This window comes from Mytilus trossulus, chromosome 3, assembly GCF_036588685.1.
Source record: "Mytilus trossulus isolate FHL-02 chromosome 3, PNRI_Mtr1.1.1.hap1, whole genome shotgun sequence".
Classification (NCBI taxonomy): domain Eukaryota; kingdom Metazoa; phylum Mollusca; class Bivalvia; order Mytilida; family Mytilidae; genus Mytilus; species Mytilus trossulus.
This window is the reverse complement of record NC_086375.1, coordinates 92,842,496-92,866,679: the sequence shown is the minus strand read 5'-3', so window position 1 is coordinate 92,866,679 and position 24,184 is coordinate 92,842,496. Positions and strand designations below refer to the sequence as shown.

At 32.9% G+C, this 24,184-nt stretch overlaps 1 protein-coding gene across 1 annotated transcript; it reads left to right on the top strand.

Moving 5' to 3' along the window:
• The first annotated feature begins 558 nt into the window (after positions 1-558).
• On the top strand, positions 559-13,009 carry LOC134712873 (uncharacterized). Its single transcript, XM_063574856.1, has 2 exons — positions 559-1,233; positions 11,217-13,009. The coding sequence occupies exon 2, from the start codon at positions 11,275-11,277 to the stop codon at positions 12,727-12,729; it is 1,455 nt and encodes a 484-aa protein (XP_063430926.1). The 5' UTR covers positions 559-1,233; positions 11,217-11,274; the 3' UTR covers positions 12,730-13,009.
• The last annotated feature ends 11,175 nt before the right edge of the window (positions 13,010-24,184 follow it).

Here is a 24,184-nt window from a genome sequence, read left to right as displayed (position 1 = left end):
TTTAAATATAAAAAAAGTACCATTCATGTTCATGATAAAAACAATTAGTATGTTCACACGACAAGGCGATGAAAGCGCTAATACTGTAAATACGGAAAGGCTATATATCTTGATAGCAGTGTATGCATACAGATATTCAACTCGCAAAAAGCTTTGAAAACTGTGCATAATTATGGAGAGTAAAAAAAAACAATAAGTCTTTAAAACAGTGTAAACATACGGAGAATCATTACACGCACTCAGTCGTGAAAACAGTGTATGATTACGAAGAGAGAAAAAGCAATAAATCTTGGAAGAGTGTAAAAATACTGAGAGTCAAAAAGCAATAAATATTGATATCAGTGTATGAATACGGAGAGTTAACACGCGATAAGCTTTGACAACAGTGTATACACACGGAGAGTCAAAAAACAATAAGTCTTGATAGCAGTGTATGCATATGGAGAGTCAACACGTAATAAGCTTTGAAAATAGTGTATAGTTATGGAGTGTAAAAAACAATAAGTCTTGAAAACAGCGTATGCATACGGAGAATCAACACACGCATTCAGTCGTGAAAACAGTGTTTAATTACGAAGAGAGAAAAAGCAATAAATCTTGAAAGAGTGTATAAATACGGATAGTCAAAAAGCAATAAATATTGATATCAGTGTATGAATATAGAAATTCAACACGCAATAAACCCCGAAGACACGGCATGAAGTGAAGATTTCAAGAAAAGATAATGGAAGATTTTCTGTAAGTTTGCAGTAATTTTATTGATCTCCGTGGGTGTACAAATAAATGCAATTGTGATATAATGTCTGAATCAACAAGTCAGATTCCAAAAATCCATTTAATAAAATCCTCAATGATATCTAAAACTTATATCGCACTTCCAGGATGTAACGTCAGGGGAATCTGTTTGGATTAGAATGAAATGTAAGTGGAGTTTTTACTGCAGAAAAATCAATAAGAAAAAGCAAGTAGAACCAGCTAACTATCTATAGTAATATGCCAAGCAGTGAAAGAATAAAAAGAGAAAAATCTGTTAAATAATTATTGAAGATGGCTAGTTTGAGCTAGGAGTGTTTATCCCAATCAATACTATGTAAAGCATTGACAGACGAGATTAACAGAATTATATTGTTCTTCTAATTAACATAACCATGGGATTGATTATAGGGTTAAATACAAGAGGAAATTAATTCAACCTTGCAAGGATGAACGTTCAAGAAGGCATAGTTATCAGAGGTAATTTAATATTTAATATCCATTTTGTTTATTCAAGATAATGATTAAGATGATTGAAATAATATTTAAGATGCTTGAATTTATCTAATTTGTGTATATATTATTTTTGGATGCATATGTAGTCTAATTTGTAATGATATATTAACATTAACATTTCTGCAGAATTTCTACATTTGTGATCAGATTTTGCATAAAATATTTGTATTTAATGAGCTTTTGATAAACACACAAAGAAATGGACAGCTTAATGAATTATGGTATGTCATACCAGTATTATTTATAAACTATCAGTCAGTAGTTGTCTAATGTCATATCATAATCATGGTGGGTTTTTTTTCGTAGATTTTTTTACTTATTTTAACCGTTTACTCCTAAAAGATTAGTGTAACCTAATATGCATACAATATGGCCAAATATTGACCAAAATCTTTATAACAGTTGTAAAAAATAATAAGTTTATTGTAGACGCCATTTAGAGTAGATAATGTTCAATGCCGAAATATTGCCTACATTTACGTCAGTATGATTCTGGTAGATAGTTGTCTCACTGGCAATCATACTACCTCTCTCTGATTTTCGAGTTGTACTAGTAATTGACAGTTTAACAGTACTCAATTGGGGATAGACATTTCATATATTTCATAGAAAATAAGAGTTCATACATATCGATTTTCTGCATCATTCTTCTAGTTTAACTTTGATAAATATACACACTTGTGATTGATAATCCGCTGCAAAATAAAGGTTAAAAGGGCATGTAATGGATATAAATATAATAACAAGAAGAACACCCTTCTTCTGTTAAAATGAAAGACAATTGGGATAGAGAGAACAAACGGACGACAAGAGAAATCACGTGAACTTCTACATGTACTAGTATATATCTGACTTGAATGATTAAAACTGAGAATAAAAAAAGTGGAATGTGTCAAAGAGACAACACCCCGACCATATAACAAACAACAACAGACGGTCACCAATAGGTCTTCAATGCGGCGAGAAATTCTTTCACCTTCAGCTGGTCTCTAAATAAATAAATATACTAGTTCAGTAATAATGAATGCCATACTAAACTCCAAATTATACACAAAGAACTAAAGTTAAAAATGATATAAGACTAACAAAGGTCAGAGAAAAAAACATGTTTAAGAGATTTTAACCCTCCCCCTATACCTCTAGCCAATGTAGAAAAGTAAACGCAAAACAATACGCACATTAAACTTCAGTTCAAGAGAAGTCTGATGTCAGAAGATGTAACAAAAGAAACTAAACAAAATGATTATAATACATAAGTAACAACCGACTACTAGCTGCTAACTGGCATGCTAGCTGAAGACTCCAATTAAACTGATTGAAAGATTATGTCTTCAACATATGAATTTCATGAACAATCCCTTCCGTTAGGGGTTTAGTATCATACCATCATAACATATACGAGAGGAACATAACCCGTAACATGCCAACAACTGGTTTTTAAATAAATGTGTTTATTCCGATGCAAAAACCCTATAAGTGAATCAATATTAAAGCCAAAATATGCAATCTTTAATGACCTGACAACAGTATCGTAACTATATCCCTTCTGAATTAGTCTTTTTAAAGGTTTTGTTAGCTTCTGAGGAGAATACTGATATTTTTTAGCTTTATAAAGAATATTGGAGTAGATCATGTTAGATATGAAATACATGAACGTATAGGAGTTATATTTACGAATAATTTCCTTGTACCGATAATAAAATATAGTAAAAGTTTTGAATAGTTTGTGATATCGAAAACCCAGGTGTAATAATTTTTCAGTAGTATATAAATTTCTCTCGTTAAAATCTAAATAAAGGTAACAGTAGTATACCGATGTTCAAAACTCATAAATCCATGGACAAAACACAAAATCGGGGTAACAAACCAATACTGAGGGAAACGCATTAAATATAAGAGGAAAACAACGACACAACATTAAAATTTAACACACACAAAAACGGACTAGGCATTAGACAAAATCCTATGAGAATAACAAATATAACATCAAAATCAAATACATGAATTTGGGATAGATAAGTACCGTCTTATAGTAATGTGAATTCACACTCAAAAATAAGAGAAAACAAACGACACAACGGAAACACAACTTTAAAATGTAGCACACACAGAAACAAACTATAATATAACAATGACTTGGAGAAGGACATTTTTAAAGAACAAAATGGTGGGTTGAACTTGGTTTTATGGCATGCCAAACCTCCCTCTTGGCCATGTGAAATATAACATTAAAATGACAACACAACATTACAGGACTACAATATAAATAAATAGGAGAACACAATTGCCAAAGAAACTCAAGAATAATAGCTAACAAAAGGCAGCAAATTAAAAATTTTAATACGCCAGAAGTGCATTTTGTCCACACAAGACTTACTAGTGACGCCCTGATACAAAAGTTTGAAAGCCGAAACAAGTACAAAGTTGAACAGCATTGAGGACCAAAAGTTCAGAAATGTTGTGCCAAAAATGGCCAGGGTTAAAACGTTGTTACTTGCACGAGCGAATCGTACAAGTTGGGATACATAAACACCGTTAGATGGTGACAAGGGAACGTCACCATCTAAAAATCGATAATTTACCATACGAAATGAAAAATAATAATTTTTAGTATTAAGCTTCCCGTTAATGATATAGATATCAAGATCAAGGAAAGGGCAGAGGTCATTGTTAGTATGAGCTTTATTTAAGGTACTTTCAACAGGATAAATGTCTTTCGTATACATACCGAAGACGCCATTATTGAGACCCAATGTATCATCCAAATATCTAAAATTATTATTAAATTTATGTATCTGATGTTGTCAACGCGAGTCTGGCGTACTAAATTATAAACGCGCGTCTGGCGTACTCAATTATAAATGCGCGTCTGGCGTACTAAATTATAATCCTGGTACCTTTGATAATTATATATTCGACGGCTCCTTGCTGATTTTTGTCATAAAATGTAACTCATAGTAATACAAAAACAGGTCCGCAATAAGTGGCACACAGATAGTCCCTATTGCAATTCCGATTACCTGACGATATACTAAAAATGGAGTCAGTTGGAATGTTGGTCAATTGGTGATTTCTTTTTCTCAGAACCTCAATATAAAATTTACGCCAAACAATAATATAATCACCAGCTTTATCGACCGTGACAAAAACAAATTCCTTGGCTAGTTCTTTTAGATTATGTTTGATACGAGAATTAGGTTTATTGTGGTTGTTGTTCAGAGTAAAATGTTCCTTAAAATGTTGGATACGTATATCAACTATGATCATTACTGAATTAAAAAAAAGAGTCCAAAGATTTGTTTTCAGCTTTTTCCCGTTTTATTTATTCCAAACAGTTAGAACGGAGTGAGTCGTGTATAATATTACGACACTCATTCCAATTAATAATTGACGGGGGACGATATTTAGGTCGTTTACTGAATGATTTTAACTCTCGGTCTTGAACGATGTTAAGAAATCCTGTTATAATATAAGAAATTGGTCTATACATGTATTCGGAATTACTGCAATTACATGAAATAGGTGTAATTTCACTGATATTAACATCTTTACACAATTGGCTATAATTAAACACAGATTTCCGGGTAGATTTCTTGTAAATATAACAAATGAGAGGGAGTTCATTATTATCAAAATATCCAGGAATTTGTTCTTTAACAGAATGGTTGTTTATTCTATACACTTAAGTTTGTTCTTTTACTAATCATTATATATTTCTAAAGTTGTCAGTTAATATATTGTAATTATTATAAATTAAGATTTCAACTCTTCATGCAAAGTTGACCTGAGATGGATTTGATTGTTTTCAGGTCAGTTTTGAATTTGAAATATAGCTCTCCAACTGTTTTGGTTTTACATCTTTTCAAATATTTGTTTTTTTTTTCTAAAAGAAACAAATCTTGGATTATTTTATGTTTCACTAAAGCTTCATTTTAAAACGTAGTTTTTTAGTGACTTTGTTGTAACATTTGAGAAAAGAAGTGTATTTTTACGGCAGTTGATAGAGAATAACCTCTAATATATAGTTTTGTTAACTCTATTGTAGTTACTTTTTAGTTGATGATACTGATGATATATTAAGAAGATAATGTAACAAATCAGGTGACGGCTTTGAAAGACAGATAGCACCATTGCAATAATAACTATAACACACAAAAACTCTGAAAGACAGTCAGTCCCATAGAAAAAAAAATAACTATAATATATATATGGCAGTTGATAGAGAATAACCTCTAATATACAGTTTTGTTAACTCTATTGTAGTTACTTTTTAGTTGATGATACTGATGATATATTAAGAAGATAATGTAACAAATCAGGTGACGGCTTTGAAAGACAGATAGCACCATTGCAATAATAACTAAAACACACAAAAACTCTAGTCCTACTAGGACTCATCAGTGACGCTCAGATCAAAATAGTTATAAAGCCAAACAAGGGATAATTGTTCCTATTCGATTACTGGAATGCAAACAGAACAATTAGAAAAGCCAGTGCCAAAGCACCGATTATAAAGCTTATTATGTGTGTCTGCGTGGGTACAGAACGAAAACAGGTTAATGTTCGGAGGCGTCGATAACAAATATGGTGGTCGTAAATTTTGATTTCGTAAAAATGTCATATCTTCAAGATATACTACATCATTTGTAACCCTGTACGTATGAATATGTTCAACAACACGTTACAACAATCTCAGTTCTATACTAAAATAAACGAATTACTTATTCCAGTTCATCACTTAAATCAATTACGCCAACAACTTGCATATTGCTTCAGAAAAAAGTTGAAAGCTATAGTGGTTATTTAGAATTAACTGACGCAAGAAACACATTTTTGACACACATAATTATAATCAGGGAACAAGTTTAATATCAGCCAGGCGAACATCATTTATTCATCTACAGTAATCTGAATTATTGATATAACACAATAATTAACTTATTTGAAATGTGATTTGAAATATTGGAGTCGTCATGCTAGTAACTTATTTATGTTTCTACCATCAATTAATAGAACGAATGGGATGAGTTTAATAATTTACTTGTTTTTATAAATGTTTGTTTGTTAACACTTACAACAATGGTAAGTGTCTGACCATTTCTTAAACTTCGGTCTTCATTTACTGTTTAGGTTGTTTTAATATATATATATTTATGAAGAAACTACCCCTTTACAACGGGGGTACTTGCGGACGGGGTATCTTCAAATGCGTCTAACAATATATGCAATGAATATATACAGACAAGTAAAAATATTCATAAAACATTTTCAGACTTACAATTGGTACATTGTTAAATAAGACATCATCTTTAAATAAGTATATATTGTTTTTGAAAGGAAAGCCCGCCTCCGGGTGCAAGATTTTCTGGCTGTGTTGAAGGCCAAGTTGTGGCCTTGTGTGCTTTTTGCTCTTTTTGGGTTGTTTTATCTTTGACACGTTCCCCGTTTCCATTTGCGAATTCATGTTCAACTGCATGGTAAAAAGTCCAAATAGAAATCTGTTCGCAAAAGTTCATGAAAAATGCGTACTCTTTAACAATGTCAGTAGAGTTTTTCTAAACTCTTCTGCTAAGAAAAAACTGAAAACCTAAATTTACGGATTTGTAATAACATGAGCAACACGACGGGTCCAAAATGTGGACGGGATCTGCTTACCCTTCCGTTGCACTTAATATAAGCCAATGAGTTGTCAGTTTATTTTTGATTTATTAGTTTGAATGTCCCTGTTTTAAGTTTAACAAGATAGATCTCTAGGGTAACTAGATAAATGTTTATTAATTGCTAATCTATTTTGGAAACATAAACATCACCGCCATGGCTGAAAAGTGCATGCGGATATGAAACCGATATATATTCGGTTGATCAATACCCTGAAAAACATTAAAAAAAAATTACATAAAATTATGTCTCAAATGTTTCACTGTATGTGAACCAAGATATCCGACGATTCCTGAAATGGGTTATGGTCCTTATATGATGTTTTTGATTCATATTATTGTTGTTTTTGAAAACCGTGTTAAATAGAAATTATCAGTAATTTAAGATATTCAAAAATGGCAACATGAATTAAACCATAAATAGGTCAAATGATTCATTGCCCTTTAAAGCCAATGTGTAATTATTTGTAGCATTTATGTTAGCTATATAAAGTGTAGAAGATAGTCAGTAACTGTACTAAGGAAAATGATCAGCAATTCAAGATCTACATAACAGTTTTTTTAGATTTCAATTATTTTCTGAGAAATATTGCCTGGTCAGTGCATGAGAAACCATAGAATAGCCAATAAAAATGTAATCTTGATTTTTACGGAAATATAAGTATCAGTTTTATTCAATTAGGGATTTAGACTCCTTGTATGCTCTGGTTTTTTAAACGTTGATTTAAATCATATCATTTCATCTACTAAATGAAATGTCCTTCTAGTTCTATCGTTTTCTCTGCCACGATCGACATAATTGCGTACATTCCAAACTTTATAACCTCCCTGGAAGCTATTATTCCAACACAAATTATGTATTTTGATATGTTTCTTCTAATGCTTCCATTCACTTGCTTTTAGAGATCGGAAAAAAGATATAACACAAAAAGCTTTTGTGAGAGAAATATGGATATGCATAAGTTGTCAATGTGTCGGAAACGTTTAAATTGGAAATCAATGTAACATAGACTTGTAATCAATATCATAGAAATATAATCAAATAAACACAGAAATGATTCTGCTGGGTCCTAAATAATGTCGTTACATACTCATTGAAGTGTACAAAATGAATGATATATATTATGTGTTGTGTTACAGTTGTTAATTTGTACACAAGTGTGTCTTTATACGGACAATTTAGATGATTATTTTTAACTGTAAATTTGTACACCAGCGTGGATTTATACGGACAATTCAAAATCATATTTAACTAATAATCTAGCAATAGCAAAGACTTAAAAGAGAATCGAATATAATCAAAAGTTGCTAATGCTGATATTGAATCCCTAGACACATCTGCTCTTAAGTCGGGGTTTTGTCTCTTTGACATATTCCCCATATCCACTCTCAATTTTACTCTCTGGATCCTTGCAAAGTTAATCATGCAAACAATTGTTAAGAATTATTTAAATTTTGACCAAAACTGATGTTACAACACGTAAAGTGTACATACGTTCTCATACAGAATCATGGGAACAGATTTCCATTTATACTATTTTATTGTATTAAAAATTACCTGTTATTTAAAATCAGCAATGGAATGAGAGAAAAAATATAATTTAATTGAATATCAGTTGACCATTATAATACTTTAGATTTAAAACAAAATTATTTGAATATACTTGAATGGCTTAGTTTTACTAAAACATGTCTACAAGGAGTTAAAAAAAATTCATTATTATGTAGCACAATAAGCTTAGTTTACAATTTTAACACAATTGTGAAATGCTAATGTTTGGGGTTAAAAAGGGCCCTCACCGTGCCTACTATAACAATTTTATCTTTAAAAAAACTTAAAGTCATTATCACATTTAACAAACGGTCATTTCAAGTACTACATGTATCATACATCTCAAAATGGAATGCAAACTACAAATATAGATTTATTTTGTCTTCGAGCCATTGTTCCACTACTAAATAGTCTATTCTACTTACTAGTACACTAATCTGGTACTATCAAAAACCTGATAATAAATTATTCAAATAAAGCCATTGAAAATAGTGGAATTAATTACTTTTAGAATGTCAAAACCTCGTTGGAAGCACTTGATAAATTGCATGCATAAATTGGTGATTTTGAATCTGTTCAAAGTTTTATTTTCTACCCTATATACCACTTTGCCTCATATTCATATTTGTATTTATATTATATAAAAAATCACACACCTAATAAATCGGCATTTAAAAGTCAGAATATGAATACATATGTTCAAAACTCTTTTTGGTCTTATTGTAGTAGCAGCAAACAAAAGAATTGTGTCAATTTGACATGCTTTGATACTTTATCTGCCCTTGAGTTTTTACTATTTATCATTTATGTTTGCTTTGAAGATTCCGTATAAGGTCAAATTATCGGAATTCCAATGGGGACTAATTGTGCAGCTCTTATTACGGACCTGTTTTTGTATAGTTATGAGTTACAATGTATGACAAAAATCAGCAAAGACCCATCGGAAAAACATCTGATATAAAATTTTAACAATACTTTGGATATTTGGTTGATAATTTGGCTCTAAATAATGACGACTTCAGTATGTATAATAAAGATATTTATCCTGTTGAACTAAAAAGCTCAAACTAACAATGACCACTGCCCTATCCTCGATCTTGATATCTATATCATTAACGGGAAGCTAAACATGCTTAATGCAAAAGATTATGATAAAAGAGACGGTTTTTCATTTCCTATTGTTAATTATCCATTTTTAGATGGTAACGTTCCCTTGTTACAATCTTATAGTGTTTATTTATCTCAACTTGTACGATTCGCTCGTGTATGTTACAACGTATTAGATTTTAGTGAGAGAAATTTATGTACTACAGAAAAATTATTACACCAGGGTTTTCAATATCAAATGACAATAACAATAAAATCCAAGGATTAAACAAAGACTCACAAAACATTTACATCAACAGTTATAAATAATAAATAAGAAACAACTCCACTGAAAAGCGGGAGCAAACTAGTCAAAACATTTACTAAATTTTATCATCGGTACAAGGACATCATTCGTAAACATAACCCAACATGCATACATCTTTTATAGATTCATGTTATTTGGATGTTTAACATTTTGCGCCTGTCCCAAGTCGGGTGCCTCTGGCCTTGATTAGTCTTGTATGATTTTAGTTTCTTGTGTATAATTCGGAGTTCAGTATGACGTCTATTATTACTGAACTAGTATATGTATTTGTTTTAGGGCCAACTAAAGGACTCCTCCGGGTGCGGAAGTTTCTCGCTGCATTGAAGACCCATATGCGGACTTTTGAAAAACTAAGGATTTTCTTATCCCAGGCATAGATAACCTTAGCCGTATTTGGCACAACTTTTTGGAATTTTGGATCCTCAATGCTCTTCAACTTTGTACTTGTTTGGCTTTATGAATATTTTGATATGAGCGTCAGTGATGAGTCTTAATATGTAGACGAAACGTGCGTCTGGCGTACTCAATTATAATCCTGGTACCTTTGATAACTATTTGGCTGTTGTCTGCTTTATGGTCGGGTTGTTGTCTCTTTGACTCATTCCCCATTTCCATTCTCAATTTTACCTTAATTGAACGTTTATGTAATCTTGCAATCCTCTACTTAAGCTGATTCCTGTTTCGTCTTTTACTTCTCTTTTCTAAGGTATAACCAATGAAATTATAAGATATACAACATATCGGGCGGCTGACTGACACAGAATATGACGGATGTTTACATTCATTCTGTTGGTTCATATAGTCAAACTTTTGATGTTGTCAGATTTTGTGACTTCCCCCTTGAATTGACATGGGGGAGTTTTGTATTTTTGTTGAAACTTTTTTTTTATATATATTTATTTATTTAGGACGGGGCACTTGCGGACAGGGTATCCACATATGCGTCTAACAGCATATGCAATGAATGTATACAGACAAGAAAATTATACTTATATAACATTTTCAGACTTAAAATTGGTACATTGTATTACAGAAATAAACATTATGTACAATATGAAAATATGAGCTATGAATGTATACAGACAAGAAAATTATACTTATATAACATTTTCAGACTTAAAATTGGTACATTGTATTACAGAAATAAACATTATGTACAATATGAAAATATGAGCTAAACTAAAAAAGTCGCGTAAAACATATAACATAAACAAATTGTTTACTTCTGTTGAAATTTGGGGTTAAAAAATACAATCTTTTTTGTTGTTTTTGTTTATCTGTTAATTAAGAAACATACATTATTTACTTACATTTTATTTTTCAGATAAATGAGATTGGGTTAATGTATACCGATTTAGGAGGTTCACATCTTAATAATCTGTATGTCACGATGGATTTTCGACCTCAATGTTAAAGACAGATACAAGCAGTTGATGAGAAACATGTTATGCGCATGCGGCAACGAATCTACAGATAATGGACCAATTATCGACATAGATCAAGTGTTACAGGACTACGCATGGCGCGAATTAAAGCGAGACGCACGATGGTATCAGAGTCCACTGTTACGCCGATCTTTTTATGAAATTGAAATTCCCTGGAATTTCTATGAATTTTCACATAAAACAGTTAACTTTAGTTTGCGAAACAATAATCATATATCGTCTGACGGATTAAAGAATCGTAAACAGGTTGAATTATTTTCAACACAGTACGAAAACAACACGGCGAAGGATCAAGTGTATAATTTGAAAACAAACAGACAAACACAGGCTCGAACATACGTTTCCTTTCAGAAAGGTTTTGCTATAAAGGGAAAGGCAAATTTCTCTATTGACATCCCAGAACGATTTGGTCACTGTGGAGTAACAGCTAGTGCGAGCGGAAAATTGAAAGTAACGAAAATCAGAGGGGAGAGTTTGGAAGAAATGTTTGCATGGCAAGTTGATAGTGACATAACTGTTGATCCATATCACGTGACCAATGTTAAACTTGTAGTCACAGAGGATGAGTTCGTTGCAGACTTTGAAATTAAAACAACATTGCGCATGCCTACTGGCGAAGCGCCAATAATTTTGAAACGAAAGCGGGACAATCACATACAAGCAGTACTTCTCATATCAGACTTACACGAAGCATTTTCTGATTTAAGCAACACAGTCGTGAACTTTGTTAAATCAGATTCAACTGGTTCACCAAAAGGAGTGGTTGAATTCTGCACGACCGGAATTCTTGACAGTGTTCGATGGCGGGACCAACGAATAACTATTGAATCAAAACCTCTATCTCCATCGATTACAGAGGCAGCCGATCTTCTGTATGACATACCCCTCTATGCCAAAGACATATACAGTCAAGTAATCAAACATGCAACCAAGGAAAAGGAAAATCGATTGGACATGCGTACACAAGATCAAATCAACCAAGGCGGTTCGGCCTCGTTGTCGAAAACGGAAACACGTGATTTGAGATTAAACATAATTCCTAAAATCATCACTGAAGGACCAGAATCAGATGTATTTTTTAAAGATTCTGATATATCTATGGGTGATGCTATTACAGCGTTGTCAGTAGCGGCTCATCCTATTATACGTCAAAGTGAATTGCCAAAAGTGGCGGAAGAGATCAAAATTGATATGCCAAAAGTACCGGAGCCTCAACAACCAACACAACAACAACGACGGCCATCGTTGACATCGCTGAAAAGATCTGCTTATGATTCACCATTACAGGTTATCAAAGAGCTAAGTCTCGAAGATAAACAGAAGAGTGAAGATTCCACAAATTCTCCTGACTCATCGGATTCTCAGAGATTTTCTAAAGTTACAAGCGTATAAAAATGAATCAATCATGATAAATAAGTGATTCCTGTTTTATTTATCGTTGTGCACTTATATTATATCTTTAGAAAATTTATCAACCCATTGTTTTTTAAGCAAACCAGATCTTTCATTTATGCATTTTTCATGATTCAACTCCTTTTATGTGACGCATAAAACTCCAATACATGTAGATGTGTATCCTAGTATCGTTTTGGTGTAGTCGTTACATGTTACACTTCCTAGAATATGTTATTTACGGTACAAACATATCTCACTAATAAAGTTTGATTTATTATATAGTTCTTAATATTTTAACTTACATATTTGTATTGCAAAATATCCATTATATTTAATTTCGAGACACGAATTGTTCATTCTAATGCAACAATGTTTGAAACATTCATTTTGCAATAACGTCACTTTTTTACAAGGGCATCAATTGACAATTGATGCTATGGGACGTACGCGCAAGCGCAGACGTTATATTGAAGATTTTAATTACATGTTTTAAAGTTGTTTTCTGTCAGTTTCATCAGAATGGAGGTAACAGTATTGTATTTTAAGCTCCGACGGCATCAATTGGGGATTTGATTGTCGCAAATACCCGTTTACTGTCTCCGCTAACGCGTCGCCAGTAAACTTAATTTGCGACCACCAAATCCCCACTTGATGCCGTCGGAGCTTAAAATACAATACAGTTATCTCCTAAATAACGTTATATAGTATCTTTTGTTCTTACATTACTGTCATGCACTGGATATGCTTTTTTATATATACGCATAATATCAAGTAAATGATATGTGGGAATAAACAACAACACTCCGTAACAAAAGTAAAACACATCTAAAGGTCAAAATAAGGTTAACAGTACGCACGATTTAGTATTGTGCTTTTTTAACCAATAAAAGCTGACCACCACGAAATAGCACAATGGTGCTAAAAAAAATGCGTTAAACATCAATCGATAAATTAATAAATATTGGGATTACGAGATGGTTGCCAGTTAAACGCGAACATTGAAAAGTGTGTTCAAAAATATTTATTTATAGTGGATTGTGAACTTGCAACTTATATTAATCCCTTTCCAATTTGAAGGTACGAGTGTTGCCTTGTAGCGGCATTTGCCTGCTCTTTTTCGTTCGAAATCTACAAGGGTGTCTTTCACGACTTGCATATAAGATATATGGCTCTCTCGTAACAGAAAATTTTATTCCTGAAACTTTCATCACGAAACGGGAATAGCACTAGGAACCTTTGTGTTAGTAGTCCGATGCACTAACCACTATACCACGGCTTTCCAAATTTAATACTTAGTAACATGTGATATTTATTTTTAAGCATCTGACTTGTGTTTCGTGCATTTGAATCCGATATCAAAGATGCAATGAATAAGCGTTGTGTCTTCAAAAAGAAACAATGAGCTCGGAGGTGTATTCTAGCCATTGGAGTAGTTTTATATCTTATCGTGTAATGTAGCCTTCGGGGTGTTTTTTTTTTAATCCTATCGTGTTATGTAGTCATAGGGGTGGTTTTATATCATATCGCGTACGTCATTCTTAGCATTTAAGATAAAATGCATATTAAAAACCTCTTCCTCCCATATTACAATGTATGCCTATTAATTGGCATCCAATAAACCAATTTACTTGTATTGTATATGTTTGCGCTTAATTGGTATTAATGGACCAAACAACATTTACATAACAATATCAAAGTATGATTTACAAAGCAAAGCAATAAAAAGATAACGATATCAGTAGTAAACACTAGAAGCATACCAACCTTGGGAATTATTTGGTGTCAAAACCATCAATTCAAACTTAATTTTACTTTAAAAGCATTCTATCGATTCAGAACTTCTGAACACTGTTAATCGTTACTGAATGGTAACTTTGATTATAACTGTTTGTGCCAATGCAATTTAACAGTGACTAGAACGTGTAATAAGTGCCAATTTACTTCAGAATTTAGCCCCGGTGCTGAGATTTTTAATTGTATTTTCTCCCTTGTTAATTTCAAATCGATTGCATCTTTGCAAGTAGGTAATCGTAACAAAACCACAAGATTCGAAATTCTACAACACAAGGCATTGTAGAAACAGTTTTGATGATATGAACATCATACATCTTTCCTTACACTTTAAAGCGCATACAAAATCTGTAGTTTTTATCAGGTGTGCCAAACGTGTGTTTTTTCAACACCATATTCATTCGTCAGTGATACTTGAGCCAAACAACTGTATATCCGAATCTCTTCCAAAGTTTTGAGCATTTGGAAATCATGACTTTGATATATAAAAAAAAGTTAAGCAAAATCTGACTTATGTTAACTATTTACAGGGTAGACATTAGTGATTCCAAGTATTTTATCCTTTTAAAACAAGAATTCTCTTTCTGAATAGGACAAACACATCAAATGAGAAGATCAAGGCAATCGTAATAAACAGCTGTTCAAATGTCATAAATAAAATCGACTTAACTGGAACAAGTCCGGGTCACAAGCCAAAACCGAGAGAATCACTATTAAGAGGAAAACAAACGAACAACAGAAAAACTGAACTAATACAAAAACAAATGCCAACATACATATATACGGGCTATTTGATAACAACTGACAAAAACAAACGCCAACATACATATATACGGGCTATTTGATAACAACTTACAAAAAAAACCGCCAACATACATATATAAGGGCTATTTGATAACAACTGACAAAAACAAACGTCAATATACGTAGAAACGGACTTGAAATATATTTTGTGTAATTCATCATTAGATATAGATAAATGTTTTTTTTAAGTTAACGTTTAAAAACGACTATGCATTACCAGATACTGTCATGAGGTTGAAAATTCAACAATCACATTCAGTATGTGAACGGTGAAAACCCAAAGTGTCACACATTGATAAACAGTGACGTCAAAGACAGAGATAATAAAAACGTTTTGAAAAAGGACAAAATATCGTCCCTCATCTTAACATATTGGAAATAATTATCAAAGGTACAAGGATTATAATTCATACCCGAAACCAGGGGGGTTAGGGGGTTCGGACGACACCCCCCTCCTTGAAACCAAATAAGGACTGTTAAAGTCAACGTTCTGTTCAAATTGTGACTGTTAAAGCCCGGTTCATGAGTCCAATAACACCCCCCCTTTTCCCCCACCCCCCCGCACTTAGGTAATTCCTGGCTACGGGCCTGCAATTCCATACGCCAGACTCGCGTTTCGTCTACATAAGACTCATCAGTGACGTTCAGATCAAAATAATTAAAAAGCCAAACAAGTACAAAGTTGAAGACCATTGAGGACCCAAAATTCCAAAAAGTTTTCCAAATACGTGGAAACAGTGTCGACAGGTTTTGGCGAAATTGGTGTAAGCATGGAAAATTGGATAAAAGAATCTTTTGAATCCCAAAATGCCTAATTCCAGAATAAGAAATAAACTTCAAGAACTTTCACAGCGGTTTGTGTTTGTACCGACCGACAAAGCAACAAAAAAATTAGTTGTGGTAATCCGTAAATACTACACGGTCGTTCTTAAGAATGAAATTTTAAATGCATCTACATTCAAGTCCGCGCATTTCCCGGAGAGTCATATAGTAAACAAACATATCTTGACTTCAAAGCTTAAGCCCCTGCTGAACATTTAATGACCCCTGCTATGTATTGGTTGCATGTTGTACGGCACATTCTGTATGTATGGGCGTGTCCCAAGTTAGGAGCCTGTAATTCAATTGTTGTCGCTTGTTGCTGTGTTACATATTTTGTACATAAATTAGGCCGTTAGTTTTCTCGTTTGAATCGTTTTACATTTGTGATTTCAAGGCCTTTTATAGCTGACTTTGCGGTTTATGCTTTGCTCGTTGTTGAAAGCCGTACGGTGACCTATAGCTTTTAATGTATGTGTCAGTTGGTCTCTTGTGGAGAGTTGTTTCATTGGTAATCATACCCCATCTGTTTGTTATATACATAATAAAAATAGGTTACACACACAAAGAATGCGACAGAAGAGAGAACAATGGCTTCAGTTCAGCAATTGCAACAAAGAAACGATAATAAGGGAGGCAATGTGTAGAGCTATGACTCCGATTGACGCATTCGTAGCAAAACTGATTTGATCGGATAATATCATGTTTAATACAAAATATGAGTTATATTAAATGCTCCTTACATCAGTTATTTTAAACGCGAAGACTTTTCGTTTGTTAATTCGTGAAAGGTTTTAACCTCGAAAGCAACGATTTCAGGAGATAGTTATATCATCACAAATACAATTATATGTGATAGCATGCTACATGGGGACGCAACATCATTGTTGACCTATATAATTATATTGTATTAATGGGGATATGTGGGGAAATTTAGTTCTTATTCTAGTAAAAGTAGAGGGGTAGCTATTCTTTTCAAAAATACTTTCGAATTCAAGATTCATGATGAAACTATAGACCTGATGGGTAATTTTATTATACTAGATATCACCATTCAGGACTACCGTATAACTTTGGCATCTATATATGGACCGAATAATGATGACCCAGTCTTTTTGAGAACATAAAACAGAAAATATCCCGCTACAGCAATTCGTCAATTGTAGTAGTGGGAGATTGGAATGTTGTTCAAGACTATGACATGGACACATTACATTATAGAAGTGAAAACAACCCCCAGTCAAAAGCCAAGATTCATGAGGTAATGCATGAACTAGATCTTTTAGATATATGGCGCCAGCAGCACCCTTTTGATAATAGGTACTCATGGCGGGGTCCAAATCACAAACAAAGTCGTTTGGACTACTTCATGATTACATCAGATATAGAAGCATTTGTAGTTTCATCAGATATAGGAATAAGTTATAGATCGGATCATTCTCCTGTATCGATTAATTTAAAGTTTTCTAGTCAGATAAGAGGGAAGGGTACATGGAAATTTAATAACAGTCTTTTAAGTGAAACTGAATTTATTGAGAAAGTAAAAGGGGACATCAAAACTGTCATTGAAGAATATGAGTCTGATCCATCTATTGATATTGAGACAGAGGATAAACAGTTTAATATAAGCTATCAGCTTTTATGGGATAATATGATTAAGATGAAAGTCCGTGGGTCTGCTATCTCTTTTTCGTCTTTCCAGAAAAAAAGAAGAAAATAAAAAAGAAAAAGATTTACTATATAAGATATCATTATTAGATGAAAAACTTTTGGAGAATAACTTGCCATCAGTATACCAAGAAAGGGAAGGGATGGAACTAGAATTAAAAATATTGAGGGAAAAAAAATGTAAAAGGGATAATTACAAGAGCTAAGGCAAGATGGCAAGTAGAGGGGGAAAAGGGAAATAACTATTTTTGTAATTTGGAAAAAAAACAATACACAGAAAAAATTATTCCCAAACTTATTTTGGAGGACGAGACTGAGATAACAGATCCTAGTTCTATTAGAAATGAGCAAAAACAGTTTTATAAAAAATTATATATTAGTTGTAAACCATTGTTACTTGAAACTCACAGGGACACATTTCTTCAACATAATAATCCTTTTATTACAAAACCGAATGAGGAAAAGGTGAGTTCCTGTGAGGGACTTTTAACAATGCAGGAATGTCTGTCCTCTCTTAAACTTATGAAGAATTCCAAATCACCTGGTATAGATGGATTTACTGTTGAATTCTATAAATTCTTTTGGAATGATATTAAGATACCACTGGTAATATGTTTAAATGAGGCTTTAGAATATGGAAAGTTCTCAATCCCACAAAGACAGGGACTCATTACTTGTATACCAAAGGAGGGTAAGTCAAAATTTTATTTAAAGATCTGGCGACCTATCACACTTTTGTGTGTAGACTATAAGATAGCTACAGCAAGTTTAGCAAATATACTAAAAAAGGTGCTGGTAAATATAATAAGTCAAACACAAAAAGGATTTCTTAAAGGTAGGTACATAGGTACGGGGCGCCGAATGGGACTCTTGTGGTTTTGTGCTCAAAATTCAATTTTGTACGGACAAAAGTGACTTTTGTTCAACAAAAATGAGTTCAGTTAAACAAAATTTGTATCATACTACAAATTTGAAATTTTGTCATACAAAATTATCTATCAGCGGACAAAAGTCACTTTTGTCATGACAAAATTCATTTTTGTTACACAGACTTGACTTTTGTTACCTAATTTGAAAATTGAGCGACAAAAGTCAATTTTGTATTTAAATTAGTTTAGTTTGGTTTCTGTGAACTAATTTGCATACAAAATCGACTTTTGTTACACAAAATTGACTTTTGTTACACAAAAATTACTTTTGTTACACAAAATTGACTTTTGTTACACAAAATTGACTTTTGTTACACAAAATTGACTTTTGTTACACAAAATTGACTTTTGTTACACAAAATTGACTTTTGTTACACAAAATTGACTTTTGTGAGACAAAATTGACAAAATTGACTTTTGTCTCAACAAAATTGACAAAATTGAATTTTGTCTCAACAAAATTAACAAAATTGAATTTTGTCTCATTAAAATTGACAAAATTGAATTTTGTCTCAACAAAATTGACAAAATTGAATTTTGTCTCAACAAAATTAACAAAATTGAATTTTGTCCCAACAAAATTAACAAAATTGAATTTTGTCTCAACAAAATTGATTTTTGTCTCACGAAAGTCAATTTTGTCTCACGAAAGTCAATTTTGTCTCATAAAAGTCAATTTTGTTCTTACAAAATTGAATTTTGTCATCACAAAAATGAATTTTGTCGTCACAAAATTGACTTTTGTCTCAACAAAATTGACTTTTGTCTCAACAAAATTGACTTTTGTCTCAACAAAATTGACAAAATTGACTTTTGTCTCAACAAAATTTACAAAATTGACTTTTGTCTCAACAAAATTAACAAAATTGACTTTTGTCTCAACAAAAATGACAAAATTGAGTTTTGTCTCACAAAAGTCAATTTTGTCTCACAAAAGTCAATTTTGTCTCACAAAAGTTAATTTTGTCTCACAAAAGTTAATTTTGTTTCACAAAAGTCAATTTTGTCTCACAAAATTGAATCTTACCGTACACAATTGACTTTTGTGATTTAATTTCCATATCAGGTAACAAAAGTCAATTTTGTATGCAAATATGTTTATATTTGCATACCTTTAAGACAAAATTGACTTTTGTCATGACAAATATGAATTTTGTCTACAAAAATGAATTTTGTCATGACAAAAATGAATTTTGTCTACACAAATGAATTTTGTAATCACAAAATTGAAGTTCTCACAAAACAAGTCTGTAGCACATAGTTTTGTAAGACAAAAATGATTTTGTTATGACAGAATTGAATTTTGTACAAAACCACAAGAGTCCCATTCGGCGCCCCGTAATAGGTGAATGTAATAGATTTATTTATGATCTAATGGAAAAGATGGAGGAAGACGACATTCCTGGACTTTTACTTTTAGTCGATTTTGAAAAAGCTTTCGACACGGTCGAATGGTCTTTTATACTAGAGGCGTTGCAGTTTTATGGCTTTGACCAAACATTTATAAGTTGGATTAGGGCATGCTACTGTGATGCCTCTAGTGCAGTGTTAAACAACGGATATATTTCAGATTTTTTTTCATTGAAAAGAGGGGTTCGTCAAGGGGATCCTCTGTCTCCTTATCTATTTATTTTAGTTTTGGAACTACTCAGTGCAGCTATTAAAAATGACCCTAATGTTGCTGGAGTAACTATTAATGACTCAGAATTTTTATTGAGTCAATATGCTGATGATTCTTCCCTTGTCCTGGATGGTGACCAAAAGTCTCTAAATCAATGTCTAAATTTGTTTGATAAATTTTCAGAATGTGCTGGACTCAGGTGTAATGTTGACAAAACTGAGGCCATATGGATTGGGTCAAAAAAGGGTAGTATGGAAAAACTTTTACCAGAAAAAAATCTTGTTTGGAACCTTTCTGGGAGGTTCAAACTATTAGGAATATGGTTTGAGCTTGCTAAAAGGGATAAGACTCTATGTAACAAGTCCGGGTCACAAGCCAAAACCGAGAGAATCACTATTAAGAGGAAAACAAACGAACAACAGAAAAACTGAACTAATACAAAAACAAATGCCAACATACATATATACGGGCTATTTGATAACAACTGACAAAAACAAACGCCAACATACATATATACGGGCTATTTGATAACAACTTACAAAAAAAACCGCCAACATACATATATAAGGGCTATTTGATAACAACTGACAAAAACAAACGTCAATATACGTAGAAACGGACTTGAAATATATTTTGTGTAATTCATCATTAGATATAGATAAATGTTTTTTTTAAGTTAACGTTTAAAAACGACTATGCATTACCAGATACTGTCATGAGGTTGAAAATTCAACAATCACATTCAGTATGTGAACGGTGAAAACCCAAAGTGTCACACATTGATAAACAGTGACGTCAAAGACAGAGATAATAAAAACGTTTTGAAAAAGGACAAAATATCGTCCCTCATCTTAACATATTGGAAATAATTATCAAAGGTACAAGGATTATAATTCATACCCGAAACCAGGGGGGTTAGGGGGTTCGGACGACACCCCCCTCCTTGAAACCAAATAAGGACTGTTAAAGTCAACGTTCTGTTCAAATTGTGACTGTTAAAGCCCGGTTCATGAGTCCAATAACACCCCCCCTTTTCCCCCACCCCCCCGCACTTAGGTAATTCCTGGCTACGGGCCTGCAATTCCATACGCCAGACTCGCGTTTCGTCTACATAAGACTCATCAGTGACGTTCAGATCAAAATAATTAAAAAGCCAAACAAGTACAAAGTTGAAGACCATTGAGGACCCAAAATTCCAAAAAGTTTTCCAAATACGTGGAAACAGTGTCGACAGGTTTTGGCGAAATTGGTGTAAGCATGGAAAATTGGATAAAAGAATCTTTTGAATCCCAAAATGCCTAATTCCAGAATAAGAAATAAACTTCAAGAACTTTCACAGCGGTTTGTGTTTGTACCGACCGACAAAGCAACAAAAAAATTAGTTGTGGTAATCCGTAAATACTACACGGTCGTTCTTAAGAATGAAATTTTAAATGCATCTACATTCAAGTCCGCGCATTTCCCGGAGAGTCATATAGTAAACAAACATATCTTGACTTCAAAGCTTAAGCCCCTGCTGAACATTTAATGACCCCTGCTATGTATTGGTTGCATGTTGTACGGCACATTCTGTATGTATGGGCGTGTCCCAAGTTAGGAGCCTGTAATTCAATTGTTGTCGCTTGTTGCTGTGTTACATATTTTGTACATAAATTAGGCCGTTAGTTTTCTCGTTTGAATCGTTTTACATTTGTGATTTCAAGGCCTTTTATAGCTGACTTTGCGGTTTATGCTTTGCTCGTTGTTGAAAGCCGTACGGTGACCTATAGCTTTTAATGTATGTGTCAGTTGGTCTCTTGTGGAGAGTTGTTTCATTGGTAATCATACCCCATCTGTTTGTTATATACATAATAAAAATAGGTTACACACACAAAGAATGCGACAGAAGAGAGAACAATGGCTTCAGTTCAGCAATTGCAACAAAGAAACGATAATAAGGGAGGCAATGTGTAGAGCTATGACTCCGATTGACGCATTCGTAGCAAAACTGATTTGATCGGATAATATCATGTTTAATACAAAATATGAGTTATATTAAATGCTCCTTACATCAGTTACTTTAAACGCGAAGACTTTTCGTTTGTTAATTCGTGAAAGGTTTTAACCTCGAAAGCAACGATTTCAGGAGATAGTTATATCATCACAAATACAATTATATGTGATAGCATGCTACATGGGGACGCAACATCATTGTTGACCTATATAATTATATTGTATTAATGGGGATATGTGGGGAAATTTAGTTCTTATTCTAGTAAAAGTAGAGGGGTAGCTATTCTTTTCAAAAATACTTTCGAATTCAAGATTCATGATGAAACTATAGACCTGATGGGTAATTTTATTATACTAGATATCACCATTCAGGACTACCGTATAACTTTGGCATCTATATATGGACCGAATAATGATGACCCAGTCTTTTTGAGAACATAAAACAGAAAATATCCCGCTACAGCAATTCGTCAATTGTAGTAGTGGGAGATTGGAATGTTGTTCAAGACTATGACATGGACACATTACATTATAGAAGTGAAAACAACCCCCAGTCAAAAGCCAAGATTCATGAGGTAATGCATGAACTAGATCTTTTAGATATATGGCGCCAGCAGCACCCTTTTGATAATAGGTACTCATGGCGGGGTCCAAATCACAAACAAAGTCGTTTGGACTACTTCATGATTACATCAGATATAGAAGCATTTGTAGTTTCATCAGATATAGGAATAAGTTATAGATCGGATCATTCTCCTGTATCGATTAATTTAAAGTTTTCTAGTCAGATAAGAGGGAAGGGTACATGGAAATTTAATAACAGTCTTTTAAGTGAAACTGAATTTATTGAGAAAGTAAAAGGGGACATCAAAACTGTCATTGAAGAATATGAGTCTGATCCATCTATTGATATTGAGACAGAGGATAAACAGTTTAATATAAGCTATCAGCTTTTATGGGATAATATGATTAAGATGAAAGTCCGTGGGTCTGCTATCTCTTTTTCGTCTTTCCAGAAAAAAAGAAGAAAATAAAAAAGAAAAAGATTTACTATATAAGATATCATTATTAGATGAAAAACTTTTGGAGAATAACTTGCCATCAGTATACCAAGAAAGGGAAGGGATGGAACTAGAATTAAAAATATTGAGGGAAAAAAAATGTAAAAGGGATAATTACAAGAGCTAAGGCAAGATGGCAAGTAGAGGGGGAAAAGGGAAATAACTATTTTTGTAATTTGGAAAAAAAACAATACACAGAAAAAATTATTCCCAAACTTATTTTGGAGGACGAGACTGAGATAACAGATCCTAGTTCTATTAGAAATGAGCAAAAACAGTTTTATAAAAAATTATATATTAGTTGTAAACCATTGTTACTTGAAACTCACAGGGACACATTTCTTCAACATAATAATCCTTTTATTACAAAACCGAATGAGGAAAAGGTGAGTTCCTGTGAGGGACTTTTAACAATGCAGGAATGTCTGTCCTCTCTTAAACTTATGAAGAATTCCAAATCACCTGGTATAGATGGATTTACTGTTGAATTCTATAAATTCTTTTGGAATGATATTAAGATACCACTGGTAATATGTTTAAATGAGGCTTTAGAATATGGAAAGTTCTCAATCCCACAAAGACAGGGACTCATTACTTGTATACCAAAGGAGGGTAAGTCAAAATTTTATTTAAAGATCTGGCGACCTATCACACTTTTGTGTGTAGACTATAAGATAGCTACAGCAAGTTTAGCAAATAGACTAAAAAAGGTGCTGGTAAATATAATAAGTCAAACACAAAAAGGATTTCTTAAAGGTAGGTACATA